This window comes from Peromyscus californicus, unplaced genomic scaffold (assembly GCF_007827085.1).
Source record: "Peromyscus californicus insignis strain IS unplaced genomic scaffold, ASM782708v3 Scaffold_17__1_contigs__length_78620276, whole genome shotgun sequence".
Classification (NCBI taxonomy): Eukaryota; Metazoa; Chordata; class Mammalia; order Rodentia; family Cricetidae; genus Peromyscus; species Peromyscus californicus.
The window spans coordinates 45,066,636-45,087,906 of record NW_026294469.1 but is presented as its reverse complement, the minus strand read 5'-3'; the positions used below and the strand labels follow the sequence as shown (position 1 = coordinate 45,087,906).

The 21,271-nt window shown below is 44.3% G+C and overlaps 1 protein-coding gene across 1 annotated transcript in view; it reads right to left on the bottom strand.

Moving 5' to 3' along the window:
* Window positions 1-252: 252 nt before the first annotated feature.
* The window catches only part of Gramd2b (GRAM domain containing 2B), a 69,750-nt gene continuing 48,731 nt past the window's right edge, over window positions 253-21,271 (bottom strand). Inside the window, exons 6-14 of the mRNA XM_052742205.1 lie at window positions 17,648-17,743; window positions 14,868-14,939; window positions 14,693-14,773; window positions 11,915-12,026; window positions 11,284-11,406; window positions 10,619-10,706; window positions 9,414-9,518; window positions 6,099-6,192; window positions 253-1,452 (exon numbers count right to left, since the gene is read on the bottom strand). Of these exons, the coding sequence (XP_052598165.1) occupies window positions 1,411-1,452; window positions 6,099-6,192; window positions 9,414-9,518; window positions 10,619-10,706; window positions 11,284-11,406; window positions 11,915-12,026; window positions 14,693-14,773; window positions 14,868-14,939; window positions 17,648-17,743 (813 nt within the window). The 3' untranslated portion in view covers window positions 253-1,410. The remainder of the gene's footprint in view (window positions 1,453-6,098; window positions 6,193-9,413; window positions 9,519-10,618; window positions 10,707-11,283; window positions 11,407-11,914; window positions 12,027-14,692; window positions 14,774-14,867; window positions 14,940-17,647; window positions 17,744-21,271) is intronic.

The following is a 21,271-nucleotide window of genomic DNA, read 5'->3' as shown; positions in this document are numbered from 1 at the left end:
GGCCAGACACCTCATAAAATGTCAATCAAACCTAGGAATCAAAACTCGTCTCCTGATTTCAAAGCTCATTTTCTTTCCTTGACATCATTATAACCCAAAAAACTTAACGTATCTTTTTTGACTTTTGAAATAAATCCTCCATGGTGGTGGTGGTGAATATGAAAGTCACAGTGTGGAGGTGAGGACATTTAAAAGGCACAGCAAGTCTGAGGTAAAAGAGTCGACAAACCCAGGAAACAGTGTTACGTAGAGTGTTTTAGCCAATGAGTATTTATTAAAAGTCAGTGCACCAGGCACAGTTACCCAGTAGGCTGACAAAATACAAATGATGTAACCAATCCACTTATTAGCTTATCTGATTAAACAAAATACATTTCATAGAAATGATTATAAAACGCATTGCAGATAGAATGTTTTACACTTACAGATCTTACGGTACCCTAAATAATTATTAATAAAAAACATCCAACCCATACTGTAAGTAAAGTTAGCAAACCACCACTTAATTGCTTTATTGTAGGAGAGAGACAGCCAATTACCATGCTGAAATGGGATTTAGAGTCCAACACAGACATCCTGGCTCAAAACTGCTACTGTAGCCCACTTAGAATCTTAGAAACAGTACTTTCCATTGCATAGGAAATCACTATCACAACTTTTGGCTTAAGGATTAGTTGTGGTTTCAGAGTGAATCTAATTCAGTACTTCAGTCTGCCACCTCAAAGATTCCTGATCAGAGGTGGGGGAGAATCACTCCAATTAAGTACCAGTCACGGGGAACAAAACAGCCCAACACAGATGCAACCTTTAATTCACTTTACCAGACATGCTCACAAAACTAAAATGAAAAACCAAAACTCACAGACAAAAGAAATCAGAACATAAGCACAGAAGGAAAAAAAAAACCAAAACAAAACAGAGACCAAAACGCAGGTGTCTGAAGCAAGCCTGTTCATCTGGAAATATTCACTGCCTTGTTGGAGGCTCATGGCTAATTTAAAGGACCATATTGAGTTTGCTGGCATACGGTGTACCCCTTAGGTCTGAAGGTTGGTTGGGATGGGTGAAGGGAGCCGAGAGGAGGCTGGGGAGGGCTGAAAAGCATGGAGTGCAGTGTTTACTGACCATCACCATAACTCTCCCGCTACAGGGGTCCTCCAGGACCTTGCTCACCTCCCGAGATGGGTCTGTTTTCTTCAGGCAGCAGCAGAGACAAGGTCAACTTTTATTGCACAAAAGCAAAATCATTCCCTTTCCCCCTTTCCGGAGCTGGAGAGCTCCAAGTGCAAACACATCTGGATTCTCAGCCTCTTGCGCCTCTGGCCAGCAGGGGGCGCACAGCAGACTCTCTCGGGAAGCACCTTCTTCAAGGGAAAACGAGGTATTATGTTGGCCCCAGCATCTGGTCCCTCAGTCACCATTCTCAAGCAGCTTTTGTAGGTTGTTCTGTATCTTGAAACGATAAAAGAGATGCTGCTGTTATAAACTGCAATATGTATCTTAAAAGTATATCTATCTATCTATCATCTATCTATCTATCTATCTATCTATCTATCTATCTATCTATCTATCTATCTATCTATCTATCTAGTTTTTCAGAGCTGAGGACCAAACTCAGGGCCTTGTGCTTGCTAGGTAAGCGCTCTACCACTGAGCTAAATCCCCAACCCCTCTTAAAAGTACATTTGCTATGGCCGGGAAGTGCTAGGACCTTGTTCTACCCAGAGTAAAAAGCTATGCGGAGGTTAAATTTAAATATACAGCTCCGCCCTGTGGTTTTAACTAGCGACATAATGTTTAGCAATTCCATTACACATTGCTATGCATAACATCCACAGAAGACTGGCTTCCAGAGAGACCAACTACGTCATATGTTTGGACCTCAAGACTACAGTCCACAGTTGGGCATTAAAATGTTCTCAGGAAACACAGAATAGGCGAGTTTTAAAGAATTCACAGCAAGGGATTCTGAACAACCAATATTACTGATAGGTGTAGAGAACCTGTGGATTAAAAAAAAACATATTCTTCTACAGCCTGCTATTTGTGTCCCCCAACACAACGCAGGTTGAAATGGAACCCCCAAAGTCCTATGCCGATGGTACTTTAAGGTGGGGCTTTACTCATCATGGCGTTAATGGTTTGATATGAAGAGACACCCACGGCAGCAAGCTCTCTCTGTCTCATCACGGAGCTCCCATCTGCAGGAAGTCCTTCACTAGGTACGCCCTCCCTACTTTGAACCTCCCGGCCTCCAGAACTGAGAGCTTAATGTGCCCCTTCTCTTTATGAATTACCCAATTTGAAGCCTTCACTGAGAGCACTGCATAACTAAGACACCGCCTGGAGGAAGTCTATGACATCCTACAGGCCCGCTCAGGGTAAGAAAAAGAAAGGGCCTCCAGCATGCGTGGGCAGGTCCTCGGGTATTCTCGCCTTGACCGTGGCACCCCATACACAGGCTGGGTCTACATCTGACACTGAGGGTGAGGGAGGATAAGTAACAGGACCGTGTACACAGACAGCAAGTGACAGAGTAAGAATAAAAACAGAAATAAGACCCAAATTTATGTTCTTCTTACTACATCATTCTACCATGAATGCCACTTCCAGCCCGAAGAAAATAATAATAATAACTATTATTATTATTTTTTTTTTTTTGGTTTTTCAAGACAGGGTTTCTTTGTGTAGCTTTGGAGTCTTTCCTGGATCTCATTCTGTAGTCCAGGCTGGCCTCGAACTCACAGACATCCGCCTGCCTCTGCCTCCCGAGTGCTGGGATTAAAGGTGTGCGCCACCACCGCCCGGCTCTAATGACGAATTTTAAAGCATTCTGAGCTGGGGAGATGGCTCAGGGGATGTCACAGCTAGCTGCACCTTGTCACACATCTAGTGACACCTGGGAAAAGGGAGCTTCAGTGGAGGAGCTGCCTCCATGAGACCGGCCTGCAGCCCTGTCTGTGAAACATTTTCTTAACTGATAATTGATGGAGGAAGGCGCAACTCAGAGGGCAGTGCCGTTCCTAGGCAGGTGGGCTTGGGGTGCATGAGAGAAGTAACCAAGACCCGAGTTCCCAGCACCCAAGTGGTAGCTCGCTACTGTCTTTAACTCCAGCTTTAGGTGTGTGTGTGTGTGTGTGTGTGTGTGTGTGTGTGTGTGTGTGTGTGTGTCCACCTCCCTCTTCTGGCCTCTACATGCACTGTATACACCAGGTGCAAATACACACAACTCAGTCAAAACATTCAGATACATAAAATAAAATTTTTTTTTAAATCTAAAAAATAAAATTGGCCAGGCGGTGGTGGCGCACACCTTTAATCCCAGCACTCGGGAGGCAGAGCCAGGCAGATCTCCGTGAGTTCGAGGCCAGCCTGGGCTACCAAGTGAGTTCCCGGAAAGGCGCAAAGCCACACAGAGAAACCCTGTCTCAAAAAACAAGAACCAAAAACCAAAAAAAACAAAACAAAACAAAAAATAAAATTGGGGGTGGGGAGAGGTGGCTCAGTGGGTCAGAGAACTTGCTGTTTTGCAGAGATCCTGGTGTCAGTTTCTAGCACCCACACAGTGGCTTCCAACTGTCTGAAACTCCAGTCACAGGGGATCTGATACTCTCCTCTGTTCTCTCTGGGCATCAGACCCACACGTGGTGCTCTTATGTACACGCAGGCAAAATACTCATACACATAAAATACGTCTTAAAAAAGAAAGAGAGAGCTGGGCGGCAGTGGCACATGCCTTTAAGCCCAGCACTTGGGAGGCAGAGGCAGGAGGATCTCTGTGAGTTTGAGGCCAGCCTGGTCTACGGAGCGAGATCCAGGACAGGCACCAAAGCGACACAGAGAAACCCTGTCTCAAAAAACCAAAAAAGAAAAAAAAAGGATAAACATACCTATAAAGACAAACAAACAAACAAAAAAAGAGCAAAACCCAAACAAAAGAGATAAATAAGCAACTGATAGTCAAAAATCCAGTAGCCAATAAATATATCAAATGCTGATTTTCAGGAGTATTAGAAAATATAAATAGGGGCCATGGAGATGGCTTGATGGGTGTACTTGCTGTTCAAGTTTATTGAACCCCAGCTCTGTTCCTGGAACCCACTAAAGAAAGAACTGACTCCCCAAAATTGTCCTCTGACCCCTACATGTGTTCAGGGGCCCGTGTCTACACATTCCTCATACCCTCTCACATCCCATAATAATAAATAGAAACTCTAAGGACAATTCACGATGGGATTCGATTTCACAGTGTCAGACGATACTCAGGGGCCAGCACGGTGGGACTGAAAGACAAGGAATGGGGAGACATCTGAGGGCAGACCTCACGGGACTTGAGGGGCAGGGGTGGGGTCGCCCCTGGGTTTCCTGTGAGCGTGACTGAAGGGGCAGTGACAACCGTGAACAGAAACAGGGGAGCAGAGCTGAGGACTGACCACGAAGCATAGATACGACCGGTCTCCGACAGCGGGAAGGGATTGCTGCAAAGAGCCGAGCCACGTCTCAGGATTTCCCACAGTGTATTTGGGCCTTTTCGTTCCCGGGCTGCGCCAGGCAACTGCTCAGCCACCTCTGGGAACATTTCGGCCCCAATCTACTTTTTACAGACTCTGCTTCGGGAGGCGAGTGGTCGCCTTTCATTTCCAGCAGTCTCCCCAGCTGCCCAGCTGGGCTGGGTCTGAGCCCTACACAGACATGCCAACTGTGGATGGTGAACAAACCCTTCTGTGGCGTCCTGGCAGGGCCAGGCAGGGGAGGAGGGAGGATTCTGTGGGCATCTGATCCAAAAGAACAGCATTTACAAGTCAGAATGGGTAAAACTGAAAAACAACAGTGTCCCGCTCCGGAGAGCCTCAGATTAGGGTAAGACCGAAGGAGATTCGAAAGGACTGGACTGTTTGAAAGGAGAAGTAAACCCTGGTAATTAGGTGTATGTCCAGGATAGTTATGAATGGTCCTCTCCTCATTCATCCTCTTACCGTCTTAAATCTATGAATGAAGCTAAGGACAGGCCCGACCCAGGGAAGGCACTTTGGAGATAGAAGCATGAGTAGCAAATGAGAGGCAGGTTTATTTACTGTTAGGATGGAACCACACCCTTTCGAGTGCTAAAGACACTTTCTACCACTGAGCCAGTCCTAAGCAGAAGACTCCCCGCCCCCACTCCCGCAAGACAGGGTTTCTCTGTGTAGCTCTGGCTGTCCTGGAACTCACTTTGCGGACCAGGCTAGCTAGAACTCAAGAGATCCCCTGCCTCTGCCTCCCAAGAGCTAGGATTTAAGGCGTGTGCTACCACACCCAGCTTTTTTCTTAAATGATTTTATTATTTCATTTTATGTGCGTTGGTGTTTTGTTTGCATATATGTCTGTGTGAGGGTGTTGGATACCTTGGAGATGGAGTTACAGACAGCTGTGAGCTGCCATGTGGGTGCTGGGAATTGAATCCATGTCCTCTGGAGGAGCAGTTAGTGTTCTTAACGGGACACTTGCAGAAAGCAAGCAGTAGACTTCTAACCACAACTTGGCCAGCGGTTCAAATTCCAGGTCCCCAGATAACAGCCTTCGACCTCTGCCACTTGGAGCAAGGTAATTTAAAACTTTATTTATTCCTTATGAGTCAAGGTGGTAACGGATTAGACACATTGTTTTGTGTGAGCTGAGAGTCCACTCTGTAGCTAGTCAGTAGTTTCTAGTTGACTCCCAAATGCAAACCTCCATGAACCCCAGTGTCACTGATCACTTACCAGTGGTCTCATGTCCAGCCGGGGACACAAGCGATAGACCAGCTAAATCACTATTTTGTGGTGAGATTAAATTCTGTTAAATTCTGTTTGTTTATGGAAATAAAAGAGGCCAGTAGCAGCCGAGCGGCGGTGGTGGCGGTGGCGCACGCCTTTAATCCCAGCATTCAGGAGGCAGAGCCAGGCAGATCTCTATGAGTTCAAGGCCAGCCTGAGCTACAGAGCGAGATCCAGGACAGGAACCAAAACTACATGGAGAAACCCTGTCTGGGGGGGGGGGGGGGGGGGGAGAAAAGAAAGGCCAGTAGCAGCAGAAAGGAACCACCAGATTGCTTGCGTACTTGGGAAAAATCAACTTACCTTTTCTAATTTCACTATGTTAGCTGTAAGTTCTTGGCAAAGGGCCTCCACATTTAACTGTACTGGTGATCCCAGGCCCGATGGGACTGTCTGCCTGTAAGGAAAAAGAGAAACATCATTAAGAGCGACCATGGCAAAGACAGGCATGGAATGTTATGTTTGAACAGAAAACTATGGGGTGGAAGAGAGGACCAGCATCGTTTTGCCTGTAACTGTCACAAAGGCTGGGTAGTAATCCTCAACTCTAAGGTAGATGTGTATTGACCAGTTCTGAGTTTAGCATGAAATCTCTTAAGCGAATTTTCTTCAAGTGCCTTGTTGTGTGTTGGCTTGAACACAAAACTCAGACAATTGTTCTCAAGAATGTGGTTTCTTAGGGCCTTTGTTCAGATCCTAGCATCCTTGCCATCCCCACGACAGCGACGTGTTCATGACGGACTGCTGGTCTCAGCCATGATAGATGGTAGAAAGGGCCATTTACACTAGAGTGGTTGAAAAGCCAGGGAGTATCCTTATGAAGCCAGTTAAATTTCCTCACAGCCATGAGGGTCACCCCTCCCTCCCAGTTCTTTCCTTATGACTTGTATAAATATACAAATATAGCTCATCATACTCATCATACCAACTGACTACTCATGGCTGGAATTCTATACCGGGATGTTGTACCAGCTAATCCCACAGGAACTTTGGAGAGCTACAAGTAGGTACATTTCCCTGGAGGATGCGCTAATATCACTTCTTATATTTCCGTGGTCTGCATCATCTGTATATTTCTTGGGTGTGCTTCCTTAAAATTTTATTTATTTTTATTTTACATGTACGAGTGTTTTGTCTGTATGCATATCTGTGTACCACATGCATACAGTGCCCTTGGAGGCCTTATGGATGGTGGTAAGCTGCCATGTGGGTGTTGGAAACCAAACCCAGGTAGGTCCTCTGCGGAGCAGCAGTCATGCTTTGCATAGCCGAGCCATCTCTTCAGTGCCACTTGGGTGGGATTTAATTTTGGTGATTGAGTTCTTGGATGTCAATGACTGGTCTGACCTATTTTCTATCGGGTTCATTTTTGCGACAAAGGTGCTTAGTAAATTGCTGATGGCTGCTCACGTCTTAAGAGAGGTGTCTATTAGGAGCATGTGCATATGCTCATAAGTCCTTAATTCCTGGAAACGGAATTTAAACTCTCGATTTTCTAGTTGAGGGGAGTTGAGGTTGAGAGGACTGATGTATCAACAGGCAATTCTGAGGGACAGTGATGGTCTCACCAGCAGGCATGGAGCTGGAGAAGAGTGGTGGTCCCGAGGAGCCTGCCGCTTGCTCATAACACTGGCCAACTGTACGGGCTCAAAGGGAAGGCTCCTCAGCAAGTGCGGAATCAGATTACATGTGTGGATTTAGCTACCTGGCTCACTCTGGACAAAGGGCCCAGGGAAGGTCAGGGTCTGGAATGATGCTGTATCAATCGTCCTTCCATTGTGGGTGTCCCCTGACCTTACTTTGTATGTGGTATGTATGTGTGTGTGTGTGTGTGTGTGTGTGTGTGTGTGTGTGTGTGTGTGTGTATGTGTGTGTGTGTTTCACTTTTCCTTGTAAATTATTTTTTAGATAGTACTTCTTCTTGGGCTGATTTTAAGAGGGGAATGAACATTTTGTTTGTTGGAATTTCCCCCCTTTACTGCTAAGTTAATTATATGGTACTAGAACATGAGGTATATTTTTCTAATAAAAGCAACTCCTTGGAAGATAGGAAGCAACAGTGTGCAATCGTTTGGAGTCACCTCTAATACAAACAGAGAGTTGTATTAACATTTTTGAACATGACGGGAGGGCAATGGTAGGGTATATGGATCTGTTCTAAATTGTTTATTAGGCTTCTGAATACATGTATTGGTTCAAATATGTATTCGTGATCTCCAAATGACCTGTATGCAAGCATAAGACACAGAACAAGACCTTTAAGTAATTTAGGTGGACAGTGAAGAAGGGTCTAGAATGGTATATGGCACAGTAGAATGTTGTGGATATTTGCACACTGTGTAAAAATGTATTGCAGTGATTGGTGTGATATAAAGCCGAGTGGTCAATAGCTAGGCAGGAGATGTAGGCAAGACTTCTGGGTAGAGAGAGAACTCTGAGCAGAAGAAGGTGGAGTTGCCAGTCAGATGCAGAGGAAGCAGCATGGGCAGTACAGAGAAATGAGGTAACAAGTCACACGACAGAATGTAGATTAAAATAAATGGGTTAATTTAAGTCATAAAGCTAGTGGGACAAGCCTAAGCTGAGGCCAAACTTTCATAATTAATAAGAAGTCTCCTTGTTGTTATTTGGGACTGGAGGCAGAAAAGAAGTCTCTCTACATTAGGAGACTGAGAAGTGCGGGGCTGTGGTGGTGGTGGCGCACACCTTTAATCCCAGCACTTGGGAGGCAGAGGCTGGTGGGTCTGTGAGTTTGAGTCCTGCCTGATCTACATAGTGAATTCCAGTACAGAGAGGGCTAGGTAGAGAGACCCTGTCTCAAAAAAAAAAAAAAAAAAAAAAAAAAAAAAAAAAAAGTGATAGATGAAAAATCTTCACAGACACATTCAACTAATTAGTAATCATAAATATGGGCATGGGTTCCGTAAATAAATTTGTTAATATAAAGAATTACAAGTGATGACATGTGCTGAGTTGCTTGAATCATTTTTTTTAAACAAATGTTTTGACTCACTGCCACTTTCTTTTTCTTTTTCTTTCTTTTTTTTTGGGGGGGGGGGTAGTGGTTTTGAGACAGGGTTTCTCTGTGTAGCTTTGGAGCCTCTCCTGGAACTCACTCTGTAGATAAGGCTGGTCTTGAACTCATAGAGAGCTGCTTGCCTCTGCCTCCCCAGTGCTAGGTTTAAAGGCGTGCGCTGCCACCGCCGCCGCCGCCGCCGCCGCCGCCGCTGCCGCCACCACCAGCACCAGCACCACCACCAGCACCACCACCACCACCACCACCACCACTACCACCACCACCACCGCCTGGCATACTGCCATTTTCTAAAGATAGAGGTGAATGGTTTAAGGCCAAGGTCACAACCACCATCTTAGGATAATTAGCAGAATAACATTCGGCATGTTTCTTGTAGTATTGTTGGAGATGTTGACAGCAGCACAGGAATCATGCAGGGTTAAGTCACTCATTTCTGGACCCTTCTCCCTCTTTACACCCCCATTGCACACCCAGCTGAGTACTTCACACAGAACGTATTCTCAGTGTCTCCTAGGGAGGACTCTACACTTAGGTCAACCGTTACACCAATCGGAAGAGCAAGCACGGGGAAGCCATCTTACTCAGTACTGTAGGGATCCACAATGGACGTCAGGGACCCCAGCCGCTCCTCCAGAGTGTTAATTCTGTATCTCATGTAGAAGGTGGAGACGATCAGTGCACAGACACTAGAGAGGGGTAACGAGAAATTTCCAGTATGTTAATGGCCAGGAACTGATGTTTAAAAAACAGTGAACTTGGAGCCGTTTTTTCCTACTTTGGGAGCATTTTCAAAAAGAACCACAGGCTTAAGAGACTTTGGGCTAAGTTGAGGGACTGGAGAGATGGCTCAGCAATTGAGAACATCTGCTGCTCTGCCAGAGGACCTGAGTTCGATTCCTGGTACCCACAGCCATCTGTAACTCCAGGTCCAGAAAATCCAGTGGCTTCTTGTGACTTCCATGGGCACCAGGTGTGCATGTGGCATATAGACATACATGCAGGCAAAACATTCAAATGAAGTAAAAAACAGAAAAATAATAATAAAAAAGAAAAAATAAAGGTTTGATACATATTATAAAACTTACACCAAGGAGACTTAAAATCCCGCCACCCAAGTCCTCAAAGTGCAAAAATCAGCCATTCTTATAGGATTGTTTAAGGCCTGACCCAAGCTGGATGGCTAAGCTGAAGTTCCTTTTTGACACTTTCTTCCTCTGGCCCAGGAGCCTGAACAGAGAGCAACAAACCTTGTTCCCTGGAGAATCACAAATTCCTTGCTTTAATGGGGACCAGATGAGCATATTTATTCCCCTCTGGTATGAAAGACACCCTAGAACTGAACTGGATCTTCTCAGAAAAGCAATTGGTTATAGACTGGAAGCTGATGAAAAGTTAAACAACGTCTGTGCCTAAGTTGTCAGTAAAGATGACTGATATCTTGTTACAGATGGATGACATCTTGAAGATATTTTGGCTTCCGTTCAGAAGAAGTTGAACGCACAGAAAAATAAATAAGCAAGACAGAGACGCTTCAGAAATTACTGACTGTTGCTCAGGACTCAGTCCTGTGGCAGGCTCAGCACAATCATTATGAATGGCTAACCTAAGCCTGAGGGGAAGAAAAAAAAAAAAACGCCCAAGAAGGAAACGGAAATTGCCAAGAAAAATATGTGGGTTGTGTCAGCACAAGTGGGATTTACAATGACTCTTGGCAACATGAAGAGATTATTCATCTGCAAAACCGGATCGTTTGCATAAACCACTTACAGTAAATATATGGACTTACACAATTGCATAGAATATAAGAATATGACGGAGAGTTGGGCATTTCTGAGACGTGACTTTAGGCAAAATCCCGACAGTTTCTGACTGACCTGTTGAGTGGAAACCAAAATAGGAATATGTTAGCACCGCAGCATACTTCTTTCACTCAGCAATATTTCAACAGGGAAGAGGTACTTGAGATGGGGTCATTCCCAGGAGGAAGGGAAAGTATTAGTAGAAGCCTCCTCCTTGGTATTTTAACCAGTAGGTTCATTTATTTTTCCAAGTCATTTCATCTAATAATATATATTTGAGAGGATTTTTCCAGCCAAGTATTGTATTGGGGGGGGGGCAATAGAACAATGCAATACCATTATCATCATCATTATTATTAATTATTATTATTATAGTTAATAAGTAAGAAACAAGTCAGTCACGAGTTTTACCACCAACTTTTGGTTCATAATCTCAAAGTACTGTGAATAATGTGGCAACTTCCACGGTGACCCCTGGTAAAGCCCAGAACCAGGAACTACTGATTGAACATGGAAGTGGGATTTGACGTGCAAAGTCCCACCAGAGGAAGGAAGGGAGGGACCATGAGAGGCAATCCCAGTGTGAAACACTGGGGCTCTTTACAGGTCAACCAACGGGAATCTCCTGCCCATCAACAACCCTGCCCCTCACCGTGCGTAGGCAGGCTCTTGGCTTTCCCATCAGGGGCTCTGCTCCCGTGGGCATCTGTCCGAGGTGGTTTTGTTTCTCCCTTGGTGACATTCAGAAGTGTCTGAGACTCGGTCACATGGAAGTCTGTCAGGAAAATGAGGCAAGGTCAATTCGCTCCTCAATATATTTAACAATCATAGGGTCAGCTACAAAGCCCACGACTCCTTCATCTACATAATGGCCATTTTGTGGATCTCTCATGAGTGGGATGTGGTGCCTGGAGACTGAAGCCCAAAGTTCTCCAAGAAATAAAACGATGCGAGGGTGCTGAGGCAGCATCCACAGACAGTATCACCGACTCCTACTATTACTATTACTGAAACAGGTGAGAAACCTCACGTTGATCTCTCTCAGCCACCGTAGCATATCCGTGTAAGAGATGCCTGTTAAATATGGACAAAGGAGATGGATTTTTGCCATGGAGGCTACTCTCTTTCTTAGGAACCTTTTCCCCAGTTCTCCTTTGCAACTGTTAACTGGGAAGAGAAGGGTGGGTCTTGTTTTTCTTATTTGTTTGTTTCGTTTTGAGGTGGGCGAGGGGAGGGTGTTTTGTGGGGCATGAAATTTGAATCAGGACACGATTTCCCCAGACCTCGGGAGTTCTCGGATTCTGGAGTCTGCGAGCCAGAGCTGCTGTACCCTTCCATGTCTTGTCTTCGTCGTCGAACCACTCCATCCAGGTCTGAGAATTCATCGTTGAAATCCTGAGGGGGGACAATGACGTGAGGAGACAGGCAGGCCTTTGTAAACCCGAGCCCTCGGGCTTAAGCCTGACCCATAAAATATGAAAATGAAGCATGGGTTACCACACGCTGCAGGAGTTTCCTAACCTGGGAGTATCTGGTTACGGAAACTGAGATTCTTCAGCATGGTTAGAATTCTCCTTAGAAACAGCCCACGGCTTGTTTGAAACAAATATCTAGAGAAAAGCACCGGATGGCCGGTGAGAAATGACTAGTGGGAGGCTGAGAAGTCTCAGCAGTACTGTGCCCTGAAACATCGGACTGCTGCAGACACCATAAGAGAAGAGTAAACAGCTCAAATCCATTCAAATATGTAAACAAAAATATTGCAAATTATAATTAAAAAAAATGACCCTGGGCACAGAAAAGCAAAAAATACTGCTGGCCAAACAAACCGAGAAAAAAAAGCTGCAACCTTTTAAATTAGGTCCGATCAGGGTCGGCTGAGGTACAGAGGGTAGGAAGAAGATGTGAGAAAAGGTCACAGTTTTAATTTGCATTCCACTGGCTTCCCTGAAGTGCTAAGGCCTAGGGAGACACATAGTGTTCCCAGCTGGCCCCGGCAGAGGCAGAATTAGGCTAAGCTCTTAACCGTTCAGCTGCCAACTGAGAAAAGACTCATCTGGTAAGCAAATGAGCAACGTCTGTGTTTGAGTTTGTGGTCTTTGGGTCATCTCAACATTCATTAGATTCCTTACAATGATTTATAGGGTGACAATTCGATTGACTGATTTATACTTAATGGTTTGAGACAGGGTCTCCATCTATCTCAGGCTGGTCTCCAAGTCTCAAGGTAACTGAGGATGACCTTTAACCTTGGACCCTCCTGCCTCGACCTCTATAGGTGTGTGCCGCCATGCCCGCTCTGTTTGGTGCTGGCTCGGGACAGAACCATGGCTTCGTGCATGCTAGGCTGGCACGCTACCAACTGAGCTACAGCCCAGTCTGAACAGTGAAAAACTTTAGTCTCTTCAACTTACTCCCGACTTACTGGACGCTTATCCTGTACGGGGCAGTGTGCGAGCCACCTTACACACACGGATGCGCTGGATCTCCCCGCCCATGTGGTGAGCTCAGCTAGCATTACAGTGGATGAAAGAAGAGGGCCAGAGTGGAAGGAACTTCCATGAGAATGGACTCCAGCTGGGTGGGCTCAGACTGGAAACCATGTTTGCTGAAGTCTAAGTCATTGTGTGGATTCTGTACTGCCCATACCTTTCCCCTCCCCATGCTGTGGATCATCCTGACAGCTTTGTGGAGATGGAGATCCATCCTCACTTGAGAAGCATCAGTAAATGCAGTCATGTAATATCTAGCCTTTGTGGTTTTTGTTTGTCATAATGATTTTAAGGTCCATCTATGTGGTAGCATGTATTAATACTTCAATTCCTTTTTATGAGTGGGTAATATTCCACTGTATACTATATTAAAGACATCCCATTCATTAGTTAAAGGATGTCAGGGTTTTATCCTACTTTGGGGCTATTATGAAAAATACTGCTATAAACATTCCTTTTTGTTTTTGAAACAAGGTTTTGCTATGTCTTCTAGCATGGCTTATGTAGCCCAGTCTGGCCTAAAACTCAGAGCAATTCTCCTGTCTTAGGCCCTTAAGTACTGAGATTGCAGGTGCATACCACCACACCCAGGTAAACTTTCCTGTTCGAATTTTTATGTGAACATGTTTTAATTACACTAGTTTTTCAAAATGCAAAAGAAGATTCATAGATGTTGAAACTTTTTTGTTTTTGTTTTGTTCTGTTTTCTCTGGACAGCCCTGGCTGTTCTGGAACTCACTGTGTAGACCAGGCTGGCCTCAAACTCTGAGATCCACCTGCCTCTGCTTCCTGAGTGCTGAGATTAAAGGTGTGGGCCACCACCCACTGAAACTATGGGTTTATATTGCTTGACTCAAGGCAAACACCAATAATCAGTGTGGGGTCAGTGGTTTATATGATATTGTTAGACCTCTCTTGGAAAAACAAAATTCTATTATAGGTATGCATTGTGTACAAATGGGAGATACCACTGGAGGTGTTCACTGTAGTCTACAAAGCCTAAGGAACCATAACAGCGCTATACCTGCTACCTGAGGATAAGAGCTTTGCCTAGTCATTTCTGAGTTTGCCCATCTTTTCTAAGCTAAAGTCTTGGAAGGCGAGAATTAGTTTTAATTTTCCATGGTTTCTGATGGTGTACACCAGTAAGTACCCTGAATGGACCTTTGTGAGCTGAGCCTGCCTCAAAGAGCTTTGTGGCTCTCTTTAGAGGATCATTGTGTCTGGAATGTAGCTTAGTGGAGAGTGCTTGGCTAGCATGCATAAGGGCCTGGGTTTGACTCCCAGCACCACACACAACAAAACCGACAAGCAAGCGAAGCAAGGTCTTAGGTACCTCTGGTCTCGCTATCACATTTCTTCTCTGTAGAACAACCTATAGATTACTAGAAAAAAAGTTAGTGGCCTCCTTTGGTTCCTCTGCTTCTGGAGAGATAAGCTGTGCACTGCAGCGATCCCCCAACTACACTGGTCATGAGTTCTTCCCAAGCCCTGGCTGTGATGTGAGCACAGGGTAGCTGTGGCTCCATCTTTTGCTCATGCATTTAGATCATTATTTGGATGGCTTACCAGAGGCAGAGATGAAGGGCGATCTGTCCGGAAACTATTTTCAGCAGAAGATGGGTTGGGACTGTTACCAACACTAGTGTTCTGAAATCACAGGAATAAAATGAAAATCCGGATCAACTACAGAGCTTAGGAAACACCGAAGAAAGGCAGCATAGAATTCTGATGTCATACGCACCTCCAAGTGTCCACACACAGATTTTAGCAGTTTGTATGTTGAATCTCTGGAGAGTAAGGAGACAAATATGTACTGGAAAAAAAAGCACAATCAAGAGTTTAGAGTTAAAAAATTATTTGTCACGTAGGTTTTGTGTTTTCTTATAAACTTTTAAATTACATTAAGTGTTGGGTGTATGTGTGTGCACACGAGCACTCACATGTGAGCCATGGTGTCCCTGTGGAAATCAGAGGACAACTCTTTCCATCATGTGGGTCTTGAGGGTTGAGCTCAGGTCATGAGGCTTTGTAGTTCACACATACCTTTACCAACTGAGCCGTCTTTTTAGCCCCTAGCTTTTATATTTTCAAACGACAAAAGACCATCACTTTAACTATAACCTCATTTTTTTTTATCTGAACATTCAATTTTTATTTTATTTCTTGAATAAAACAAGTACAATCCCCCTTGTGTCTTTTTTTTTTTTTTTTCTTTTGAGGCAGGGTCTCATGTGGCCCAGGCTGGCATCAAACTCCCTATACAGTCAAAGATGCTCTTGAACTCTCGATAGTTCCGCCTCCACCCACCAAGGACAAATATTATAGGTGTGTACCACCATTCCAGTTTATGTGATGTTGCAAATTGAATTCACGGTTTCATGCTGCTAGGCAAGCATGTTACCAATGGCGCCACATCTCTGAGTCATTATCTCACTTACTATAGTAATAAAATCCCCAAATTCAATTTAAGCATAATTTAAAAAAATGGAGTAAAATGAAGACACCCAAAGGCTGACATGGGTGTTCCCTAAAAGCATAGATGCGGGGGCGGGGCACTAAGGCAAGGCTGGTAGTACAGGCTGGGTCCTCCAAAGTCCCCTCCCCTCCCGAGTGTTTTGTTTTTAAAGGTATTTTGTGATTCCTGGAGGAGGCCTGCGTTCTCTGTTCTGTCCTACATTTCTGTAGAAAACTTCCCAGCAGCTCTAACAGGGTTGCTCTTTTTCATGGCACTTCTAGATTCTTCCTTGTACTAATATGGACATTCCTCACCATCCCCTCCGCCCACACCATGGGATGCTTGTGAGTTACGGGGAAAAAATAAAAATCAAAGCTAGCCAAGTATTTTGGAAACAAATGACATATGGAAAGATTTTACTTCTGTGTAAATGATACATCTACAAGATTTGAAAATCTCCTTGTGTGTGTCATGGGATCTTTTCAGACTGAGTTTGAATGATCCCTCTCATTGACCACCAAGAGAATGATGCATGCAACCTCCAAGTCAACATCATAGTATTCCAGAGTAGTGGGTGCCGTGGGCTCTAGTACTGGACAGATCTAGGTGCAAAGTCTAGCTCTGATGTACACTGGCAAAGAGTAAGTGCTTGATCGCTATTTGTATTAAAAAAAAGGCGTGTTAATTTCTTTTTTAGTTTATCAGAATCTATCTATCTATCTATCTATCTATCTATCTATCTATCTATCTATCTATCTATCTATCTATCTATCTTTATCTATCATCTGTCTATCACATAGTTTGGTCATTTGTCTATCTTACTACATAGTCCAATCTGACCTCAAACTTATGATTCTCCCGGTTTGTTCCTCAGTACAGAGCTCCCAGATGTGCACACTTGGCTAGAACAGCTGTTATTTTCCCTTCTTATCCATACTCAGTTATCTAGCATGGTTAGAAAGTGAAGGCAGCTGCTACACTTTCATAAAAATAACAGGTGAAACAAATGTCTAAATGGAAAGGTTTCTGGCTGTGCATGTTAGGGCAGCCCAGTTCAGGAGTTATTCCAGCACATTGGTACAGAAGAGAGGCTTTGTGCGTGCATGCGTGCGTGCGTGTGTGCGTGCGTGCATTTGCACGTGTGTGCATGTTGTGGTGCATGTGTGGATGTCCAAGGATAACTTGGACTCAGTTCTCTCCTTCCATCACCTGGGTCCTGGGGATAGAACACAGATCGTTAGGCTTGGTGGCATGCCTGGTTCACATTAGGATTAGAAAAAACTCTAATTAATTGTGTGTGTGTGTGTGGGGGGGGCTGTAACCTGTGAGACTGGGGACCAAACTTAGGCTGCCAGGCTTTTGCCAGTCCCTTAGTTGCTTAGCCCAGGCTTCTCCCCTCTAATCCTCCCTCCCCCCCTGGGTTTCTGTCTGTCTGTCTCTCGGTTTTTAACACAAAGCCTCTCTGTAGTCCTGGCTGTCGTGGAACTCACTATTTAGATCAGGCTGACCTTAACCTCACAGACATCTGTCTACCTTTGCCTCCCAAGTGCTGGGATTAAAAGCATGCACCACCATACCCAGTCCAAAATTTTTCTTTTTCCTTTTTAGTTTTAATCTATTATTATTATCAGTGCAAGCATGCATGTGTGTGTATGATGTGTATGTGGACATGAGTGCTACAGTGCACACATGTAGAGGGCAAAGCACTATATTTGGGAGTTAGTTCTCTTTCTCCATTGCGGGATCTGGGGACTCAATGCTAGCTGTCCGGTTTGCAGTTAGCATTCTTATCCACTAAGCCAACTTGCCAGGCTCCCAGATCTTTTTTTTTTTAATGAATAAATTCTGTATTGGTGTCAACTGGATGGTGGGGGATGCGTTGTTAGTACACAGTAGGTTCCATGCCTTCGACGTACTTTCCAGAGTTGTTCTGCGTACAATGCACGGTTAACGCTGTTTGTTTTCTGTGCAGTTCCTGTAAACTTGCTATTGAAAAGCATTAAATTATAACAATCACAACAATAACCACAGACAAAGCAAAGGTGGTCCTGCACTGCGGTACTCACCCTGTCTGTGACCGTCGATATGATCAGGGCATTTGGCACCAGAAGGGCGGTTTTGGTTTTCTTTATCAGGGTGACGGAGAAAGCTGGGATAGAGATCTGAAACAGAACCATCCAGTCAACACCAGCTCAGACGACCCACAGCACTTCAAATCTACACTTGGCTCAAGATACTACCAGCAGGCTTCATGAAAAACTGAATCTGGGAGTGGTGGGAACATATCACTGAGCTGTTCAGACAGGGGTATCCAAAGCCACAGGGCACAGCTGGGAAGCTCTAGACATGGTAACAGAACAAATATTTATCCTGATGTTCATGCATCAGGGCTCAAGGCTCCGTGAAGGTCTAGGGCTTACGGGATCTGCTCTGGACTTGGTTTTTGGGTTGAGTGCAGGTGGGAGGGGAAAGCATGCCGGACAGAAAGTCTTGAACTTGAATTTAGTCCCGTTACTATATACATGACCTTCTCAACCTGACATGCTATCCAAGCAGAGCTTCTGCCTCCTGATTTATAAGTTCAGACAGCCTTCCTTAATATTCAGAATTTTTTTCGGGATTAAATAAGATAAGGTTTGGAGGACTTTCAGTGCTGAATAGAAACTTTTACCAGGTTCCTCATTTGTCTCATGATATCAGAATGCACAACATGTTCATTTCTGGCTCAAATAAGTAACAACACTCCTTACTTATCAAGTGAGACTGTCATTTAATTATGTCAATCATGTAAGGCTTAGATATCAGATCACGAAATCTGTTTGGAGAAATGCATGGCTCATTCAAGGTCCTGTACATCAGAACTTACAAACGTTGGAATCTGAACTGATCTGATCCAAAATGGTTATTTCCTCCCATATGATAGGCTATAAGAGTATATCAGATGACACAGAGAACAGGGACCACCACTGTTTGGTTTCAAGTGAAAATGACCATATCACCGTGAATCCCCAAACAGCCTCACACACAGGCATGGTTTAAAATAAAAATGATTCGACTTGATGCATAGGTACACACACTTACTGGAACATGTATTTTATAAAAAAGCTTCATGAATTCTGAAAGAGGTCAGTGGGTCAGTGGGGGAAGAGGAGGGCCTTGGGCTGGTTCTGCCAGTTTGAAGGAATGGAAACAATTTTTTTTTTTTCCGAGACAGGGTTTTTCTGTGTAGTTTTGGTGCCTGTCCTGGATCTCGCTCTGTAGACCAGGCTGTCCTTGAACTCACAGAGATCCGCCTGGCTCTGTCTCCCGAGTGCTGGGATTAAAGACATGTGCCACCGCTGCCCGGAAACAACCTCTTAATTTTGAATATCTGCATTCACATTTGGTTCCCTGAGATGGGTTATCCTCTCCTCTGAGGAGTTCTAGGAAGGGAGACTGTGAAAAATGAGGGACTGATCCCATTTAGATACTTTCCTAAAAGCTATTGTTTTAAAGATTTCTACCCATAAACATTCTCAAGGGCAGGGGATAATTCTGACATTGGAATTACTTTGGAAAAAAGTACTTGAGATCTACTATGATAATGATGAGTCCGATTTGACTTCTGAGCAAGTACCACAAGCACACAGTGACAAGGGGCCATAACTTCAGGCTTTCCTGAGCCATAAATGACCCAGAAGGAATTTTAATCCTCTGTTCCATGGCTATAAAATTATAACCGAATAACTTGTGAAATGAAGACGACGTGAACTTTCAGTGAGACTAGACGGAACATGATATATGCATGTCAATTTTACCGGCATCTGAAAAGACCTCGCCGGTAACGTGTGTTTCAGGGTAGACGTTTAGAAAGAGAACAAGCTGGCAGTCTTTAATCTTATTAGATCATGTTGGACTGAGGTCTGGTGATCCTTGAGGGAATTCTCCAAGACCTCTGAAGCCCAAACCTCTCTGACACCGTCTTTGGGGTGGGAAGACACAGACAGACCACTGTCCTGGTTTTCTTCCTGTCCCCTGCTAATTCTGTCTTCTCTCTCTGAGGATTAGCTATAGCTCACACAGAAGAAGCCCAAGTGTGTCCATGTATTAAAAAACCAGGGATACTCCTTTCAGTTTCTTTTTGTCACTGACGTACACGCACAATTTTCAAACCATTGCTAAATCCCACTAGCTGGAAGCTCACTCACTGCCTTGGTGAACTTATACGTTATTAAAAAAGAAAAATCCTTTGTTCAGAATGTCTTCAGTTCCTGGATTCTGATTAGAGACCCAGACTCACTCTGAATTCAGAGCCATGTTTATCCCACTGAAAAGCAGGACCAGATCACCCATGGACCAGCTTCTTTTAAATATAATTTATTTATTTTTATTTTATGTGCATTAGTGTTTTGCCTGCATGTATGTCTGTGTGAGTATTTCAGATACTGGAGTTACAGACAGGTATGAGCTACCCTGTGGGTGCTGGGAACTGAATCCAGGTCCTCTGGAAGAGCAGTCAGTGCTATGAACTACTGAGTCATCTCTCCAGCTCTGACCAACTTCTTATAATCCTGAAATCTAGAGTAATGGTGGAATACTACTTTGCATTGCACTAATTCAGAGAATGCCCCAATTCAAAATATGCCTGTCTAAGAATAACGTATAATAATAGAAAGGAACATGAAGTATGCTGCTCTCCAGAGCTAACACCAGCACAATAGAGAATATTCATCATATTCGTTGAGTGGTCCTTATAGGATTACCAGTGGCTGTAGGGAGAATGTTTAGATATAGTATATTTATTTCAAAGGGTTTTATTTCATAACTGGCTACTTTATGGCTATTAAGTGGCTTACTCATAATCTCAAGGTACAGTACCTGAAAACTCACTGAGGTCATGCAAAGCAGGAAGGTACTCCTCTGACCTCTGGCTGCCTGAATGAACTGTGCTAGAATGCCATAGTTCACAGGCACGACTGTCCTTTCCTTCTTTGTGGGACAGTCTCAGAAAGCAGGGCCTCGAGAAACTGCTATTTCCTTCATCACTGAGGCTGTTTGCAAGCTCTGGGTGTCCTGTGTCTCAGCCCAACTTTGTGTTTGACGGAGGATTCAAGGCAGCCACACCAAAGCATATTTGAGGTCATGGGGCTCTGACTTCCACACACAAAGCCTTGTACACTCAAGTTCCAGGTCCCTTGTGCCAGCAAGGGTAAGACACTAATTTACAAACCTGTTGTCCTAGGAACTGTTATGGATACAACAAAAATGGATACGTTTTAAAAGTTGTTTTTTTTTTTTTTTTTTTCCAAAGGGGGTAGTTGTTTGAGGCAGGGTCATATACAGTAGGTTAGGCTCACCTGGAACTCACTTAGAGCCCAGTCTGCCATCAAACTCATGGAAGCCCTCCTGCTAGGATTATAGGGTTGAGCCACCACACCCAGCTACATATTTTGGTTTTTAATGAATGCCTTTGAGATAGATGACAGCATGTTTCCCAGAAATGCATCAGTGTCTCTGATGACATGTGGGTAAAAGGGATTCAGGACTAAGGGTGGGAGACGTACAGGGTGATGTGTGTAAGGAAAGGGGGAAGCAGGCGGTGCTTTGGGGAAGGGAGGGAGTCAGAATCATCTGGAGGCATTTAGAGCCATCGGATTTGGAAGCACAAGAAAGGAAACTGGATATAAACTCAGGCTAAGGAGGGAAATATT